Source organism: Aricia agestis, chromosome 2, assembly GCF_905147365.1.
Source record: "Aricia agestis chromosome 2, ilAriAges1.1, whole genome shotgun sequence".
NCBI classification, from domain to species: Eukaryota; Metazoa; Arthropoda; class Insecta; order Lepidoptera; family Lycaenidae; genus Aricia; species Aricia agestis.
In genome coordinates this window covers 4,459,995-4,479,631 of record NC_056407.1, presented here as the reverse complement: position 1 = coordinate 4,479,631, position 19,637 = coordinate 4,459,995, and the positions used below count along the sequence as shown (strand labels likewise).

The 19,637-nt window shown below is 38.5% G+C and overlaps 1 protein-coding gene across 6 annotated transcripts in view; it reads right to left on the bottom strand.

The window, feature by feature from the left end:
- Positions 1 to 319: 319 nt before the first annotated feature.
- Positions 320 to 19,637, bottom strand: part of LOC121740070 (phosphatidylinositol 4-phosphate 5-kinase type-1 alpha-like) — a 33,679-nt gene continuing 14,361 nt past the window's right edge. The window contains exons 4-16 of one of the 6 annotated variants that reach the window (XM_042132784.1): positions 17,448 to 17,659; positions 11,711 to 11,875; positions 10,663 to 10,815; positions 9,697 to 9,849; positions 9,184 to 9,326; positions 8,201 to 8,248; positions 7,267 to 7,359; positions 6,313 to 6,445; positions 5,637 to 5,724; positions 4,089 to 4,151; positions 2,728 to 2,733; positions 1,980 to 2,057; positions 320 to 1,455 (exon numbers count right to left, since the gene is read on the bottom strand). In XM_042132784.1, the coding sequence (XP_041988718.1) occupies positions 332 to 1,455; positions 1,980 to 2,057; positions 2,728 to 2,733; positions 4,089 to 4,151; positions 5,637 to 5,724; positions 6,313 to 6,445; positions 7,267 to 7,359; positions 8,201 to 8,248; positions 9,184 to 9,326; positions 9,697 to 9,849; positions 10,663 to 10,815; positions 11,711 to 11,875; positions 17,448 to 17,659 (2,459 nt within the window). In that variant the 3' untranslated portion in view covers positions 320 to 331. The remainder of the gene's footprint in view (positions 1,456 to 1,979; positions 2,058 to 2,727; positions 2,734 to 4,088; positions 4,152 to 5,636; positions 5,725 to 6,312; positions 6,446 to 7,266; positions 7,360 to 8,200; positions 8,249 to 9,183; positions 9,327 to 9,696; positions 9,850 to 10,662; positions 10,816 to 11,710; positions 11,876 to 17,447; positions 17,660 to 19,637) is intronic. The other 5 variants (XM_042132785.1, XM_042132786.1, XM_042132788.1 and 2 more) reach the window with 5 other exon arrangements.

The window sequence follows — 19,637 nt, the reverse complement described above, 5'->3', positions numbered from 1 at the left end:
TTAAGCAATATGTAAATAGAAATAATAAATAATGCATACTTGGATATACCATCCAATATAAGATTTTCTACTTATAAAAATAGCAACAAACGCACTCAAGCATAGTCAATTTGATCAGTTCTATTTACTTGCAAGCATTAACATGATTTCAAGGTTATTTTACACCGAGACGCAACGATGCTTGCTCGTTCCTGAAATACTATGCTGCATCTTTTGTGTCGCTATTTAAAATGCAGTAGTTCGGTGTAAGCCGACCCTTACAAGAATCTCAATTTAATAAATACTCCTTTACATCCATCGGAATTTAATCCAGATATTGCCGATACAGTTCTCAATCCGCGGGTACTTTTATTATAGTACTCCCGCTATCTTTAGTCGTGTAAATCGCCGCGTTGCCTATACTCTTGACGTAGTCGACTTTGGTTATGAACGTTTCGGACTTCGAATCTCTGATTTGCTCCTCGCCGTTCAGTTGAATGACTGAGACGTGTTCTTTGACTCTCATCTCGACGTCGCTTCGAACCGTCAGGGGCGAGTCCGGTTTGATGTACACCGTTTGAGTGGACCGTACTTTCCTAAAGCGCATATCCTTGGGTAGAGTCGACGCGTCCCTCGCCTCAACCGTCATAGTTGGCGTCGCACTCCGCGTTCTAAAACTAGAGTTCATATTCTTTGGGAGCGTATTGGTATCCCTAGTTGGGGTTATCGGCGTGCTCTCGGCTTTAACCAGCCCGATGTCGACGAAGAACTGCTTAAACTTTTCCACGAATGTCGGGGACTTCGCTCTGTTGAGGCTACTCGAGAGCCTCTCGTTGGAATGTTCCTTGGAGCTGACCTCGTCTATCTTTTCCGGTATGTTGGTCATGCTTCGATGCTTGGAAATGTTGGTTCGTCGCCTCCACCTGTCGTCGTCGTCCTCGTCTATAAACGGAATTTCTTGATAGTTATTCTCGTTTCTAGTGTCGACTGATGCATCCTTTAAAATTTTACCGCCAGAGATGACCTGCGTGGTAGTCTCCGCTATGTATATTTGAGGGACGCTGGTACTGGTGTTGTCCGTTTGTATGCCGCTGTCCGCAATGCTCCCGTTGTATATATGCGAGCTGCCCGCGCCGGTGCTCAGCACCTTGGTCAGCTGATCCGAGAGCGACTCCATTCTGTCCTGTATCAAGGACGATCTGTACGCATTGTCCGCGTACGACGTCCCCGGCTCGCGAATTAAATTCGACATGTCGAAATCTATCCGCCGGGGGAACGGGAGCCTATCCATAGTTTTGGTTCTGTCCGACAAGACAGAGGGATACTCGGTGGGCAGCTGGTGCCTCTGGTTCCACGTGGATATCGTGGTGTCTGTAAAATCGCTCATACTAGATCTCAGCGAAGACCTAGGTGACAATCTCTGCCTCATATAGTCCGGGTTATAGTCCTTTATCGGTCGCCCGATGACTTTGCTTCCTGTGTACAAATTACGACGTTTAATATTCTCTCTCTCTCTCTTTCTCTCTCACAACACATGGTACATTTCAGTTTATTTCTCACCCCGGTACTGGATCGTCATGCCGGGCACAAACCAACACCGTTAGCACAAAACACAATCGATCGGCGCGGATTCAATCACGGATGTCGCGGTGTCAAAAATCGGTCAAAAATTTGTAAAAAAAAAATGAAAAAGAAAAGACACAACATCTATAGGAGATTACCGGACAGGAGGAGGGGAGGGGATACTAAAATAAACTGAAATGTATATAATAAAGGTACCAAACGATGTTTAACCGCATTCACATTACGGGATAGGATCTACTTCTAGCTACTGATGAGATGTTATTCGTCATGCGGGTAGTTAGAAAATAGTGCATGCAATTTGTCAATAAACTAATTAAACATAAATAAAAATAATTTTATATTAAAAATTTGGATTTTAGGTAATTTAATCGAATGATATTCGATGTTTTTATGGTGCAGATGAAAACTACACATACCTGTGTTATCGATTTCTTCCGCGGGTCTCGTCGATGGCTTGGCGATGCTCTTTCTCTTCGAGGGCGAGTGTTTGAGTGCTGGAAATTTTAAATTTGAATATTAGAACAATGTTAAAAAAATTAAATGGATGTGCATTCGTCTTTGTCTGGCGATAAATTCGAATCGATATTGCGTGATACAAAAATGCCAATAAAAAAACATCAAGCTGCTTTTTGACTGTGCCTCGTTTGTCAAATAAAAAAAAAATGAGCGTACGAATTACAAAAAGCTTTGCCAAATTCAAATAAAATCACGTCTCAGTGAAAACCATGCTTCAGATTTCATTTCTGAATTTATTAGACAGAGAGAAACGTTAGAATTTAGAAATAGAAATTTAGAATATATTAATAATCGTAAAAGAGTTTGAAGTTATTACTTATTTATATATAAATTTTAGACAGACTTTAGAAAAGTATAAAGAGACAGAAAAAAAGTATCATGAGAATGAAAACTACACACAAGTCTAGCTACGGAGAAAGAAAACCAGAAGTCGGGCACAAACTAATCAGACAAAATGGAGAAAACAGTGCGAATGAAAAATCGACACATAATAAAAGGGCCGGTAGTTCTACTATCGAAATTGCTATAAATATAATTTTGATCGTAAAGTTGTACCGAAATTTATGGCAATTTATAACAATCTCCCATTAGGACGGCACAAGAATTAACTGGTAACACATCATGCTAATTTGTCTGTCCTGCACTTACTCAGACCTCCAGATATCCGCGCCAGAATCCAATTACGGACAATTGTTGGAAAGGAATAAAAAGAAACAGGTATTATTCTCAATTGACAATGTCGGGGCAGGGGCGTGCATGACTTTCACATGTTCAACATAAAAAACGTCATGCGAAAAACAGAATTGCCAGAAACAAAAAACTAAACATGCCGAATTCAAAATTAAATTGCTTCGAAAAAAATAAACAAATTGGATTTTAAATTGGTAATAAACAAAAAACATCCACCTGCAAAAGTGAACGCCTACTCTTAGGTTTGGGTGTTGGTTTTATTGCTATACTAATAGAAATGAGTCTTATGTTACAAAGAATACTATTCTAAACATTTCAAGAACTAGCAATCAGAACCTATTACACTAGCTCCGTGTTACCATTTAATATTGGGCAGGGTAACATCTTCACAAGACAAAGGGAAGCTTCTAACAGTACAGAAAATGATTTTCTAAAACAGTTCCAAGTACTTACAAACGCGATTTTTGTCACTACGGTTGTGTTTAAAACAATTTGTATGACATCTGTTATCATTTTTTGTCACCAGGGGCGCCTTTTTGATGTCACACAAAATATTTGCACGGCAAGTAATGACTATTACTTAGCATACTGTACTGTTAGAACTACTATTACAATACGCATTCTCGTACAAAAGGGGACAAGCCTACTATGTTGTTGAATCAGGCTAATAGACCAAACTAGAATAAGGATCCTGCAGTTAATATGGCTAATTCTGGATGGAAGACAACAATATTATAGCAAATATACTAGTGCCAGTTATAAGTCACGTCAATTTAAATTTCACATTTGCTAAGCTCATTTCATATGTTGATTTAGCAATAAATAAAAAATTTCAAGCACAAATTATTAAAATTTAAAAACGATGTGACAAGCCAAGTTGCTTAATACTACCTATAGAAGAATAAGCAAACAGTCTTTACAATCCTTCAAGGATGTTTTGCCGCCAACGCTATCTTGTAAAGTGTCACGGGAGAGAAACTGTTGATAATGACATTGACAGGAGGGTGCTGTCATTGTTATCCGATTAACTTTCAATTTGTATGTGGCCGAATTATAAATTATTATCGCTGATTTCATTTTGATTGACAGCTGCTTCGGCCTTGGAATTCACAAAACAGTATCACCAACGCACAAAACATCCTTGCAGGCATGTAGTTTGTCTATTCTTCAATTAAAATTTCCACGGTAATTAAGAATCCATAGACAATCCGTCTCTAAGATTTCCTGGACCTCATTCTCGTTTAGCCACCCTAGGTATAAGTATAGACCAACACCCGCCCCCAACACGCACACAAAGTACTTTAGGTGCCCTACAATACCTATGTAGCTCGTGACCAACGTTCGAAACTTGCGGTGGTTCCCTTTGATCTCCGGTAGGTCCACTACACAAGTCAGTATTGCATGTATTAATATCTAATATATTTTCGTCCATATTTCGCTTATCAAATAGTTTATATCACAGAGTAAATAAACTCCGCGTTCCATTTGATGTTAAAAACGATCAAAACGCTCAAAATAGGAGGCGTTTTGAGCATTTTGATCGCTTTTAACATCAAATGGAACGCGGTGAAAGTTACACTTTCATGCAGAGAAACAGTACTTAAGCTATCCATTCAATTTCACCACTACAAGCATACGTCGCAGCGTTAGCCCACTGCCCAACAAATTTAGTCAAAAATAAACGCTTCAAGTAGCGAATTAATGGCTTACTATTTTGCTGCTTATCTGTACGAAAATTTATATAACTTTTTACTCTGTGGTAAAAATATAACCCCACAATAAATCAAAATATTAACACATCGTGTATTATTCAAAACCGCTATCCTTGTCTGTCAAACGTCACTTGTAACGCATGAGACAAAGACAGAATCTACAAATAAGCAAGCTATGTAAATATTTTAATTAGTAATGGGATACTAATATTAATTATTAAATGTATTGTGTAGTGTTACTGTGTATTACATAATAATAATATTATTTAAAAGTGTATTATTTTTTAACAATAAGCAAAATTAATATCACAGGTATTTCTACTCTGTGATTAGCTGATTAGCCATCCTTATAAAACTTAGTAAATATTAATCAATATGTCATTAATAAAAATACTATTTATCACTAAAATGTAAGTTGTAAGTATTACGTAAATTACATACAATAACTTTAAGTACTTTACTCACAAACACACAAAAGGATTCAATACGATCAAATTATAAAATACTTAGATACTGCAGAAAAAGCTCTGGGGGTGTTATTTGCAACGAGATAATAATATGATATACTCATATTAATTCAATATACGATATTCCATGTCTATTTAAGATAATCGTCGAAAGAGGCATATATAAATGACAATATTTGTTTTATTTATAAAAATCATGGCATACTTATCTTTCTATATTTAGACAAATTCTCAATGCTAACTGCAGGTTTGAAGACTTCGTATATTGATTTAATTTCATCATAATATAAATTACACACGTATTTACTGATACTGTGTATGAGGTATAAGGGTTACGCTACACATAATATTATAATATCAAATAATATAATGATTGTAGCGATGAGTGTATGAGAATAAGAAATGAAAAAATAGTAAAGAAAGAATATTTTGTTATAAATTAGATACGCCTAAAAATATTAGTTCAAAAATGTAAACAGTGTCAAATTACTACTGAATAATTACTGATAATGATGATTAATCACTGTTTTGTTTGCATTTTTGATAACAAGGAACAATAACCAATAATTATTCATATTAAATGTACTTTTTTATTATTTTCTTCTGACGCAATAGCAAATTTTATAATAACTCAACACGTTAAAGACAAATGTTATTTTGAAATGTTCACGACAGAGTGTATACTTACACGAAGGTATCTTCTTGAACACAGTCTTCCCCATAAAATCGAGGAATCTTTGAGCGTAAAAACTCGGCCTGTGTACAGAAACTGTGTCCTGAAATCAGAAATATTATGTAAAGACAACTGTTTGACTTTGACAAGTAATTAATTTATGAGTGTTAGACGCGGGGTCTTATGGCTGCCATACACACTACGGTCTACCGCAAAGGTCCAGTGTGCAGCTATGCCTGCGCAGGTGTCAGTCGAAAGAATTGATTTTCGATTTTGCGCCGGTCGCCTGTGCAGGCCCAAAAAACTGCACATGTTTATTCCCACACACAATCCGGTCTACCTGCGCAGGCATACCTGCACAGGTGGACCTCTCCGGTAGACCGTAGCGTGTATGGTTTACATTAGATTGATAAAATTTGACCGAATCACACGGTTTCGTTAATTTTTGTTGACGTGATGATGAATGAACAGTGAACAAGCATAAATTACATGAGACGATTGTGGTTTCTGGTTTTGACCAACGATTTGGTAAGATTAAGCTAAAACCCTCTTCATCCCTCAACGCCTCACGTAAGTAGCGGATGGGCGATGGCACACGTTTTTTGGCTAATGATTTGCTAAGATTCAGCCAGAACCTTATCCTCCCCCCCCCTTCCCCCTCAACGCCTCACGTAACTAACGGCCCACTCACCCCGTCGTGTATCATACTCTTCCACGTGTGCTCGAGCTTCTTGCGCAGGCGATACGACTGCAGGATGTCGATGATGCCGAGGAACAGAAGCAGCCGCTCGCCGCGGGCGTTGCGCGCGGGGATACCGCCGGGCCTTGAATTTTACGTAATACGGGTCATATAAGGCCATCATCATTATCCAAGCAACCACTAGGGTTGGCGAGCACATCTAACACGCCTCGGCTGCGCACCGAAGACGTCGCGAACACGGACAAGCCGTTTTGCAACGAGTTTACAAAGCACATAACGCGTCCGCGTTCGCGGCGGTTTCGTTACACGTCCGCGACGTATTTGCTGCGTGCCCGTCCCGCCCCGAAGCCGCACGCCAACTGCTATTTAATAATTACTAGTATGATAAGGCCCTAACAGCATCAAATAATAATGTAATGTAAGTAAGTAATTCGAAAAAGCGTCGGTCTATCTGTCTGTTGTTACATCAAATGTTGATAAAATTCGATATCTCGAAGGATTTGAGTGCCGGGAAAGTGGATGGCAATTAAAGAAGGTTCTAGAACAAAAAATAAGGTTCTAGATTCTAGAACAATACTCACAGGAAGGTGGATGGTAATGATAAAAGAATGTTCTAGAGCAGGGGTCACCAATTAGTTTCGCTCGGGGTCCGTTTTAAGAAATGAATTGACCTTCGCGGTCCGCACATTAAATAAAATTAAACAAAATATGTAATTACGGAAATTACAAAGGTATTTGTATCAATGAGAAAAGTGTCAATTTTTGTTGCTACGTCATGTTCATCAGTATGTCGAGACCGAAATGAATTTTCAACGAAGTTCATCTTCGAACATGATTGGTCCGCACACAATGGGTCGGCGGTCCGGATGCGGACCGCGGTCCGCCATTTGGTGACCCCTGTTCTAGAGACTAGAATAATAAATAAGGTTCTAGAACAATACTCACGGGACATCCTCCTCTTCGTCGATGGGCTCGCTCTCCGCTTGTATACTCTCCATGGCGGTGGAGTGCGCTACAAGCCGCTGCCGGTTTATGGACCTGCAATGTGTGATTACAGTCAGCACATGGTTAACGACAAAATGGCCACTTCGAAATTAATTTGAGGTTAGGTATGGTGATAATTTTTTCAAAACAAAACTTGTGTTAATTAACTGTGTTAAGGTGGTATATTTTTGTGTAGTTTTAATAACTTCAATAATGTGGAGGTTAGTTGTGATGATAATAATAATAAATTTTCGTGCGATTAGATTTTTTGTGTGAGTATTATAGTACAAATTTTTTTATGTAAGTAGGTAATTTTTATGTCAATTATATATTAGAAAATGTGTTTCTAATAGATTTATATAGACTATAGAGGGAGTAGGGTAGATACTAAATTGAAATCGTTATATTTACCGGATACATACATATTGTTAGAAAGATGATTTTGCTGAATTGAAAAACGATTTGTATAACATTCATCTAAACATGTCCAAACTATCCAACATACACTATTTTATACCTATGAGTTAAGACTATCTCTAATAATGGATACTAACTTTGCTAAGGACATCACCGTTAGTATAGTATACTGTTTAGTTCCATGCATGTAGGAAGAACTGTTAAGACATAATAGGACAGAAGTATAGAATGATTCCTCTATGTTTAATTGACGCAAAGAACCAGCCTGCTCATAAACAAAAATACAAATCAAAAATCAAATGAAAAAACACATAAACTATGTTATATGTACCATATTTCAACGAAAATAAATTTACTCCTTGCATCAAAATTAAATCAAAATGTGCCAAGTGCTAAAGTTCACCCTACAGAGTAATACCGGTTCTTCGCATATTAGTATAGAACGGGACAAACAGAAAGCGTATAAAATAGGTCGTACTGTGTCCTTTTTACTTGCGTCCGGAAATCTTCCTTTCTTTGTTCCGATCTGAAATTAGTTGCAAAAGATATACCATCACCGTTTTGCTGCTTTCAAGAAGAAATATTTTTAAAATTGCAGATAGATTATACACAAATAAATCTTAATAAAATCTTTTAAAGCCTACTCAATAAAGAATAATATAATAATTTATACAATAATTAGCCTGTATATTACAGCTGTAAATAAACCAGTCTAGGCTCTAGCTTGTCAATAAGCCTGGCACTGATATAATGGTTAAACCAGGCTGTCTGTGTATAATACCACTTACCTATCCAATATAGTCTGACTATAAAGCTGTAAATAAACTTATTTACTTTATCAACGAGAACCACAATTTAGCCTGTTTAGCCTGGCACTTAAACAGCTTAGCCTGCTTAGCCTAGCACTTATGCTTTGTAGCAAGTTTAGCCTGGCACTTATTCAGTATAGCCAGTTTAGCCTGGGTCCCACATTTAGGCCCGTATAAATAGTACTTAAGATGCGACTCGGTCTCAAGACGCGGTTCGACTCTGTGATTAGTCCAAATTTTGACAGCCAAGCAATCACAGAGCCTGAACCGTGTCTTGAGACCGAGATGCATCTTGAGTACTGACTATTTATACGGGCGTTATAGTCTGCACTGGTCTGCAGCTTAGCCTGGTACTTATACTATTAAAGGTGATCGCACATTTATCAGCACGCACACGCCGAACGCGCCGTATTTTAGTATTCGTTGTATGCAATGTCCAATGATGTGAAACCTCGCACATTCGTCCGCTCCGTACGCGCCGCATTTCATGTACCATGCGGTGCGTTCGACGCGTACGGTGCTGACAAATGTGCGATCAGCCGGCCTAGCATGCCTACAACGAGATATCTCACTCTCGAGCGTAGTTATATTGGCGATATCAACATAATATATCAGCTTTAGCCTGAGACTTGTACGACGTAGCCTGTCCTACCTGGTCCGATTAAGTCCGCTCTTCTTGGGCTCGCCGTCCTCGTCGTCACTCTGTCCCGACTCCGTCCGGTTCCTCTCCTCCGTCTTCTCTCGCTGCGCCTCGTCAAGGTTGTGGATACCGACTAGCAGGGAGTAGTCCATTATCTGGAAATTATATTTTTTCAATAATTCATCATTTTCGTAAGTATTGTACGTCGGCGTGTACTGTGACGATGACAAAGATACAAATAATTTAATTGTACAGTGTGAAAGACGGCTACATATCCACAGTTTGGTACCACCATTCATTTGTCATAAAGAAATTGGTAACACGTCGTTGCATCACAAACGTTTTGTAATAAATACATAAAACGACTACTTATTTTAGACAAAATATTTCCTGCAACTTCTTTACGCAGCAATTCAGCCATCCTTCAATACCTAGGCTAATATCTCCATACCAAATAACGATAGAAGTAAACCTTCATACATTTTAGCTCATTGTTGTCGACCCTCATTCGTAACCACAGGATACCTTAAAACTCTCAAGAACTCTGCAGTCCCTCTGCATGGTCTTGATGAGGGCGTTGTAGGTGTCCGCCTCCAGGAATATGCCCTCCGTGTGGTGCTCCATAAAGTCCAGGTCCTTGTACGTTGGCGACCGCTTCTGACGCTCCGATTTACTCGCCTGGGGAGATTACATGCATGTTTAGTGATGGGGATTACATTAATAGGCAAGTATGTAAACGTTAGTTAAATCCCTAAGTTATTATAAGCCTGTGCAGTGTGCATCCATTAACATATCTTCAGAGCGAAGCAGTGACGGATTAGCCCTTAATCAAATTAAGCAATTGCCTAGGGCATCACGTCTGAAGGAGCACCCCAAGAGTAAAGGTTCAAAGACCGATTCTAGTTGAGATACGGATAGGGGGGGCCCACAGGCATGGATTGCTTAGGGCATCAAGTAGTCTTAATCCGTCACTGGAGCGAAGTAACCACCAGTTCAAATACTGTACTGTCTGGGACTAGATTTTAAATGTCCGTATGATTGCCTAAGCACATACGGCATTCTCGCAACATAGTCGACCTTGTCCAGAGGAATAAGCAGGTCAATACATCTGGGACCAAACACGTGCGGGTTTCCTCAAGATGTTTTCCTTCAGCGTACGAGCGTCCGTATTATGTATGTACTTGAGATCTGAAAATGTCTCACTGGCACACGCCTCCGCTCGGGATCGCACCTACCCATTTCAATAATCAGTTCTTTATTTTCAGTAAAAGTGGTGGTTAAAAAATATGTTTACAATCTTAATGGTTCTGACAATTTTAGCTATACAATAGCATGCAAATATGATTTTTAGTAAAAAATATATATGTTACATAGTCCATATATTAGAATAAAATATTAAGAAAAGCTTTATTTCCCTTCACATTTCATGAAACTTCACTTACTCTGTAATCTGTATATTGTGTTGTAAGTCGTAACAATGATTCTCCTCACCTTTCTCTTGTAAGTGGAGCCCTTCAGATCGTACTTCTGGTGTAGTTTGACGGAGGAGGGCAGCAGGTTGTTCATGGCGACGAGGCGGACGTTTTTACTGTTGCACTGGTAGCAGTACAAGCCGAAGAACTTTGGTAGTAGCGTGCGTGGGTTCTGTAGAAATGGATACAATTTAGTATACAGGGTAATTTTTTTTTAACTCTTGTATGGAAAAATCCATGACGCTCGGGCGGTTGCCCATACAAATCACAAAAAAAAAAAATAGCTCTTTCAGCGCTGCTACTCTCACAGCGAAGTCTATACAGTCTGTAACAAAAAGGATCCATACGCACCCTAAAGTATTAACACTTAGTTTTGTTACAACCTGTGTAAGGGCCACGAAACGAACTAGTGTTGCCAATCCGAAACTTAAAATTGATTATAATTATTTGACATGTCCTGCCGCCTTAAAAGCTTCTGCTCGGTCCCTATAGCATTGACAAAGGTTCAATATCACATAATATATTTTATCGGCTACTACTTATAAAAGTTAATTTTCGCCAATCATTCCAGAACAAATTGGTTGCTTATTAATTCAACACTTACATGTTATTATCTTATGCAAAAAGTTATTCTTACAATAGCATGACCGTTTAAATTGTTCCAAATTTAAGACAATAATAGCGTTTGTCAGGAACAAACTGATGGTTAAACTTTTCTCTTCCGTTCAGGTCGAGGTTTAGGATGTAGCATAGCCCTGGATTTATAAGTAAGCCATATAAGCCGCGTCCTACTGGCGGCAGCGTTCTAGGGGCAGCAGCGTCCTAGGGGCAGCAGCGTCCTAGGGGCGGCAGCGACCTAGGGGGGGCGGCAGATTTCGTACATGGGATGGCGGAAATAAAGTGCCCTACAAGTCCTGCACAGTGTAGCATCTGACGTGTCACGTGACGTAACGTGTGGCGGTACCCACAATAAATAAATATATATAATTTCGATAGCCCGATGCAGGAATGTGGCGATAATTGTGGGTATCGCCACAAACATATTCCTCCAGGCCGTGGTATCATACCTGATCCAGGTTTAAGTAGTATCCGGGCAGCAGCTTCTGCAGGAACTCGCCCTCCTTGTGCTGCACGGTCTTGATGATGAACTCGTCGTCGTTGGTCAGGTAGAAGATGGAGCCCGACGCGCCGGGGTTCGAAAGCTCGCGGAGCGGCGCGCTGCACATAGACATCTGCAAAAAACAAGGATTCATTCATAGATATTTTACCATGAAGTTTTTTTTTTTTGATAATGCTGTAACTTAAAAAATTCTGAAATACATGACGCTATTTGCGGCGCTGTAATTCAAAGACTTAACTTCATATATTTTGCTGAAAAATGTAATATCATTTTATTTACTTATTTTAAAAAATATTTTCTGTGGATTGTGCAATACTCGTAATATTTTAATAGTTCAATAAAATAATGAATAGCGTTGATAAGGGCTTGTTTAATGGATTCCATGAACTACTGCAACTTTAATGGATGGTTTTTGCAATGTACATATTGGTGGAAATTATCCACCAAACACTGAATTAAAATCGCATTACACTTTTATTAACGTACTTCCTAATAGCTTTTTTTAAACAAACTAATTATAAGTTATTACAGTATCCCACGGGAACACTGTGATTTTTAACCGACTTCCAAAAAGGAGGAGGTTAATATGTTTAAGGCTCTGTAGCCTAAGTTTTAATACAGAGCGCAACTACAACCAATAACCATGCCAAATTTGATTAAAATCCGTTCAGTTGTTTTTGCGTGAATAATTAACAAACATTAAGAAACTTTTAGACCTGGATCCCAGAAGGATAAGACATAACTTACTCTCTGATGGATGAAACCATAATTATGTTATTAGTAGTGCCTCGTGTACTTAGAATACCTGCGAATTTGTGTAGCTCTAAGTGTGACACCTGGTCAAATACCAGGAACCAAAGTGGACTAAATATGAGTCTTACTTTACTTATTTTCAAATGGCTAATATTTTTATATAATTTGTAGATTATTGTTCTGAACTAGTATCATGTAGTGTAAGACACTTTTCAATGACCAAAACTATTGCCAGACGTTTTAAAAATAACTTTGTTGCTATTTTTAGGGTTCCGTACCTCAAAAGGAAAAAACGGAACCCTTATAGGATCACTTTGTTGTCCGTCTGTCCGTCTGTCAAGACCCTTTTTCTCAGGAACGCGTGGAGGTATGAAGCTGAAATTTATATCAATTACTCAGGTCTACTGTCCCTTGAAGCTGTGAAAAAATCAAACTTCTAAGCCAACGCAATCAAAAGATACAGCCGTTTATGCCGCAAATTTTCGACACTTGCAAGGGAATCAAAACCTACAGGGTGCTTCCCGTGAACTCAGAATCTTGAAATTTGGTACGAAGCAACGTCTTATAGCATAGATAAAGGAAAAATTACGAAAACCATAAATTTTTAGTTACATCACATAATATATTTTTTTTTAATAATTTTAAACTTACTACCCATTTCCTCATAAACGCGTAGAGGTATTAAATTGAAATTCATACCAAATACTCAGGTCTATAATACCTTTAAGCTGTCGGAACCCTCGGTGCGCGAGTCCGACTCGCACTTGGCCGGTTTTTTTTTCAAAGGCATTATTTTTATTTTATAAATTAATATAACACCTTAGAAAAAAATACGATATTGCAAGAATTTATTTTCTACTAGCTGTTGCCCGCAACTTTGTCCGTGTCGGCATACTGCATAGTATAATAACAAAGATGGACAATTTTCCCCTGTTTCCTCACCCAAAGGGCAAAAACGGAACCCGATAACAAAGATATTTCAGCCTGTCCGTCTGTCTGTCCATATCCAGACTGTACCTCCCCTTTCTAACGTGTAGTGAATATTATCAAAGTATGGATACAATTGAGTATTTTTTGGTCATATACCTAGTCAAGTGCCTACCTGTTAGACCCAGATCCCAGAGCGATAAGACAACTTACTATCACAATATGGATGAAACCTTAGGTTCACAGTAGTACATAAGTACTTACAATACCTACGAATTTGTGAAGCTCTACATGGAGCTAAACTCACTCTCACTCACTAACTCATAATGTGTAAAAATGTCTGTCTGTCTGTTTGTAACTTTGCAATGCAATGCAAACGTTTGCAATTTTTCTGAAATTTGGTACGGAAATACTTTACTTTTTAGGAAATATGATACTTTTATCCCGAAATTTTGCGAAATGAAGTTGCAAATGTTATCTCTAAATTAATAAATATTGAAGTAAATTTATATAAAAGTAAAGCTATTTGGAGCTATTTCGTTTTATAAGGCATTTTATTTTTTGTAGTAAAGATATCAGATAAAAGAATATATTTTACTATGATTATAATAATTAACTGCAAGTATTTGTCTGTTATTTATTCATCGTAATCATCAACAAAATAATTTTAATTTTCATCGTTCATCCAATCACGACCCAATCACGACACTGCCTGTTTCAGTCATCATCCTTGTCGTCATCAGCTAAGGCAAGGTTTCTCAAAGTGGGGTTCGCGAACCCCTAGTCGCCATTCGACGGCAGGGGGTTCGCGACAAGATTCACGTAATGTTGGCTTGATAACTAGCAGGCACGCGCGGCACTCTTTTGGCACTTTATGTGTTCTCATTAGTTAGTAAGGGGTGCGCTGTTACCTGGAAATTGTAACAGGGGTTCGTGGATCCGAAAGTTTGAAAAACCCTGAGCTAAGGTAACACCGCGTTAAAGTAAAAAACCGTGTTGGATACGTTTTAGATTGCTTGTTTTGTATTGCGGCTGAGCCGGTCTCTCATAGTAAACAAGCAATGGAACAGCAAAAAATGGAAAGGGCGTAAGTGACAAAATGGTTTTTGTCGCGTAATTTAAAAACTATAAATACATTTCATATAAGCTATGGGCAAATTAAAATGTATGCTTGAACCAATATAATATGTAAAAATTTTGGAAGCTTAAATCACTCTCCTCTGTTGGCAAAATAGGAATCCCTTTTTTACAGAGGTCTTTTTGATTGATTATTCTGTGTTATAAAAGTTGACCAATCGTGTTATGCTATGGGTAATTCAAAGACAAAGACATGATGAATACTGACAATGAACTTTAATTTCTTAGCTTTAGTCATTGCTGAGAAAAATCGATATCGCTTATAGCTTACATCCAAATTATTAAAGTGTCGCCTTAAGCTAGAAACAAATTTTCTTCGTAATATTTTGTACTTATTAGGCTACTAGGTACTAGGTAGGCACTTGACTAGGTATATGACCAAAAAATACTCAATTATATCCATACTTTAATAATATTCACTTCGTGTTAGAAAGGAGAGGTACAGTCTGGATATGGACATCGGGTCCCGTTTTTACCCTTTGGGTAAGAAAACAGGGGAAAATTGTCCATCTTTGTTATACTAGTATGCTGACACGGACAAAGTCGCGGGCAATAGTAGAAAATAAATTCTTGCAATATCGTATTATTTTCTATGGTGTTATATTAATTTATAAAATAAAAATAATGCCTTTGAAAAAAAAAAGAAGCAACAAAGTTATTTTTAAAACGTCTAGCAATAGTTTTGGTCATTGAAAAGTGTCTTACACTACATGATACTAGTTCAGAACAATAATCTACAAATTATATATAAATATTAGCCATTTGAAAATAAGTAAAGTAAGACTCATATTTAGTCCACTTTGGTTCCTGGTACCTGACCAGGTGTCACACTTAGAGCTACACAAATTCGCAGGTATTCTAAGTACACGAGGCACTACTAATAACCTATGGTTTCATCCATCAGAGAGTGAGTTATGTCTTATCCTTCTGGGATCCAGGTCTATTTCGCTTTCATAACATTAGTGTGATGACTCGTCAGTTGTCACTACTATTACTACTATGTAATAAAACTGTTATCTTTACGATATGTATCTGTAAATATTTTCTAATACACTAATGCTATACGAATGTCAGCAAACATTCCACAAATACTGACATGCAAATGCAATGTGCCGCGATCGTGCTAAATAAAGTTTTATTTTTGTAGAGTAAAAACATTATTACGTTGTGTGGTTGCACATAAATAATAAGAGTTCGGAAATCCAGGTTTTGCTCAGAGTTTTAATGGTGCAAAAGAAATAACAAATTATGCACATATGTGCGATTTCCAAAGGATGGGACCTAGAGCAAGATCGTTTCTCTAAATGCTTGCAAAAATATAGAAAATATTATGTCCTACGTAGTAGATACAAAATATGTTAAAACAATAGCTATATCTTCAAGGCATATTGAAATAATATTTTCAATTATTGTTGAGTCACTAGCCGTGAAAAGTTTGTCAACAAATCTTTAGTTACTGACTAATCTAATCTATCTCGTCTCACTCGAGAGTAACAGATGTGTTTTATGTGCTAATCTATGACGGCTATTAAATGATTCAACAGTGTGAAGGCACCTTTGAAATCTTAGAAATGACTACCCAAAGAGAAAAGTCATAATAGAGATTCTTCTCCTGTGAACAGGGATAAATATCGAAAAATACTACCGCAGTTTGCCTCTTTCGCACACCAAAACAATGACATTCTTTGAAAAGAAGAGCATTTTAAGGCCTTTTAAAAGAAACAAGGAACAAAACTTTATTCAATATTTCTCCCTGTTCTGTGGCTCTCGTACAGTATTTGCATTAATTTATTTTACTATTCATAATTACAACATATTTTGTGCAAAATATCAAGTAAGTTATTCGCAAAATACAGCCCAAAAATAACAAGGTCTGGCTCTATTTTATTATTATGTACAATGCCATAAACATTACAGCTGTGTGAATTTCATTCATGGATGTTATCAGAGGCCTACATTGCTCGTGCGGTGCTGATAACAAACGATTTCAAAACTTTTTATTTACAGTTTGTGTACATCTAATGATATGATTCCTAGAAAAGAACATTTACAGCTACATCTTTCGAAACATGCTTTACTCGATAAGCGAGATAAAAGAGGGCATTTTATAGACTTTACAGTAAATACATTGCTTAAAGTAGAGTCACAAGAACTCTATGTCGGAACTCGGAAGAGTTGTATACTGTACAGAGCGAAGCTTTCTCCTTTCGGTCGATTCGGGATATATTATCCAAGTACTATACCTCTGAACCTCCCCAATTTGTCACTTAACTTTTATTCTATCTTTAAACCTTTATACGTGGGAGAGCCATGCTTCGGCACGAATGGGCCGGCTCGACCGGATAAATACCACGTTCTCACAGAAAACCGGCGTGAAACAGCGCTTGCGCTGTGTTTCGCCGAGTCAGTGAGTTTACCGGAGGCCCAATCCCCTAACCCCTACCCTATTCCCTTCCCTACCCTCAACTATTCCCTTCCCTTCCTTTCCCTACCCTCCTAGATTATTATTCCCTCTTAAAAGGCCGGCAACGCACTTGCAGCTCTTCTGATGCTGCGAGTGTCCATGGGCGACGGAAGTTGCTTTCCATCAGGTGACCCGTTTGCTCGTTTGCCCCCTTATTTCATAAAAAAAAAGTCCTATTTCTACGATAGAAAAAAATAGACAGACAAACGCCTGACATTTTGGGCGTTTAACTATCTAGGAAAGTGTCCGAGCGCCTTGGACACTATACCTACTAGACATTTGTTGGCATTTTAGTCATACAAATTTTAGGCGCTAATGGGTGTTTAACTATCTGGACAAGTGCCGCATTGGACACTACTAAACACATTTTGTTGGCATTTTGGTCATCTAATCCTTTACTCACCAGAAAATCGTCCGGCTGTATGCCGAACAGATCGCGGAAGTATCTGAACGCGATGGGCGCGTACGTCTTGAACTTGAACTCGGAGTAGTGATGGGCGGGCGTGTGGTTGGAGCCCTCGTGGGGGAAGTTGGTCGTCTCCACCGTCATGAAGTCCTGCATGAGCAGGTCGCGCTCCGGCTTCGAAGCCAACCCGCCGATCGCGTGCTGGATTCCTGGAACGAAGAACGGTTGGTCAGAACTCAGATCAAGGGCTCCTTGAGTAACAGCTGAACTCGGAGACATTTATGATTAACTTTAATTTAATGGAAAGTTTGACAGAAAGTATAAGTATGGATTATGGAGTCAAAAATCTATATGAAATAAAAATAAAGTAAACTTTGAGTGCAGCAGTCAGGCACGTTTTATGCCTATACGGAGGATGCATCATTAGAGGTTTGAAAGTTTGGAGTTGAAGGTGTGTATGTAATATGGTAGGTTATCAATTATCATTATTGCAGGAGCTGGACTACAATAGCTATGTCCACACTGTGCACTTTCATCTTCAATTTTCGTCATCAACTTTCATATTGGCGCATTCAATAATTGAATGCGTCAAGGAACGCAACGCCAATATTGTCATTTTTGAAGTTTTGGATACGGTCAGAGGGCATGCGTCGCGGGCATGCCTCACGTTCGCTGTTCATTGCGCTATAACGCATGCCCTTGACGAACAGAAAAAGGCACAGTGTGGACAAAGCTAATGAAAACTTAGAGAGATGGCAACCTATCATCACTGAAATGTCGAACCTGGAGTTAAATTTGACTGACAAGCATAAACATGCCTTGGACGACCTCTGTGGCTCAGTTGGTGGGCTGTTGGTAGCTCAAGCCGGGGGTCGCGGGTTCGAATCCCGCCATCGGAACAAAAACTTTTTCAAAAGTTCCTGGGTCTTGGATGTGTATTAAATATGTGTATCATATAATAAAAATCTTAAATATATGTATAGTATAAAAGTATTAAATATATTTCCGTTGTCTGGTACCTGTAACACAAGTCCTTCAGGTACTTAGCACGGGGCCAGACTGACGTGGTGTGAAGCGTCCATAGATATTATAATTATATTGTTACGTGCTAGGGTTCGAAGGAATTGGAGAGAAAGACCTGGTGACTCTCTTGAAGACTTTATTCCCTATGTCTAGGTCACACAAGCACACACTAGGTCACAAACACTTAGCACTAAGTCCAAACACTAATCACTAGGTCCAATCACTAAGCACTATCACTGTCCTAGGTCGTAGCCAAGTCGCAGGTTTCACTGGTTCACTCACTATTGATCGCTTGTGTTCACTCCGAAGTCGCCTTGATGATAATTCGAAACGAACTGAACTCCGGGCCGACTACCTGCGGCTTTTTATATGGCGAGACGAACTCCAGAAAGTTCCCGATACACGTAAACAAGTAAACAAGTGTGAGAACTTTCTAGGAGGCTCGAGCATGTACCACAATAAACATAAACAACTAAACACGTAACACGTAAACAAAATAAACCGGTAAACACGTAAACAAATGTTGGACTTTTCTAGAAGGTTCGAGTATGTACTTGCGCACTTCATGCCATCTAGTATTGAGTAGGGGATTTATGTTGTCGGTGTTCCCTCGATAAGTTTCGCTGGTTTGTCGCTAGATGGCACTACGTGTCCGTATACCATGTACCGTAACAATATTATTATTATAAAGCCTTGAACCCCTGACATTGTCAGCTACCGCCGATCCAAGAAAAATGACCAAGAAACAAGAACTGTAGACCATTATCATTAATTTTTGTCATTAGCTTGAGGAAATTCAAGTGTTATCAGATTTTTTAAGCTGTCTAGCTATACCAGTGTAGATTAAGGTCTGTACTATCGAACAAGAACATCTTTCAGTTATCCGAAAAAAAAAACAGACTTAAAAACAGCAAAAGACAACTTTCATCAAACATACAAACGAAACATAAACAACCAATTTCTGAAAACAACTAGTAACAAATCTCCAGTAAGACTTTAATCGAATTTATCCTCAATAAAGAATGTTGAAATGCGTACGTTTCATGCAACGAATGCGTTGAACACTGCCAGCCAGGAAATCACAAATCCAAGGTTACTATCGTTCAATGCCAAGTTGCCAACTGACACTGTCCTCAAGGGAAAACCACGTACCAGTAAAAACCT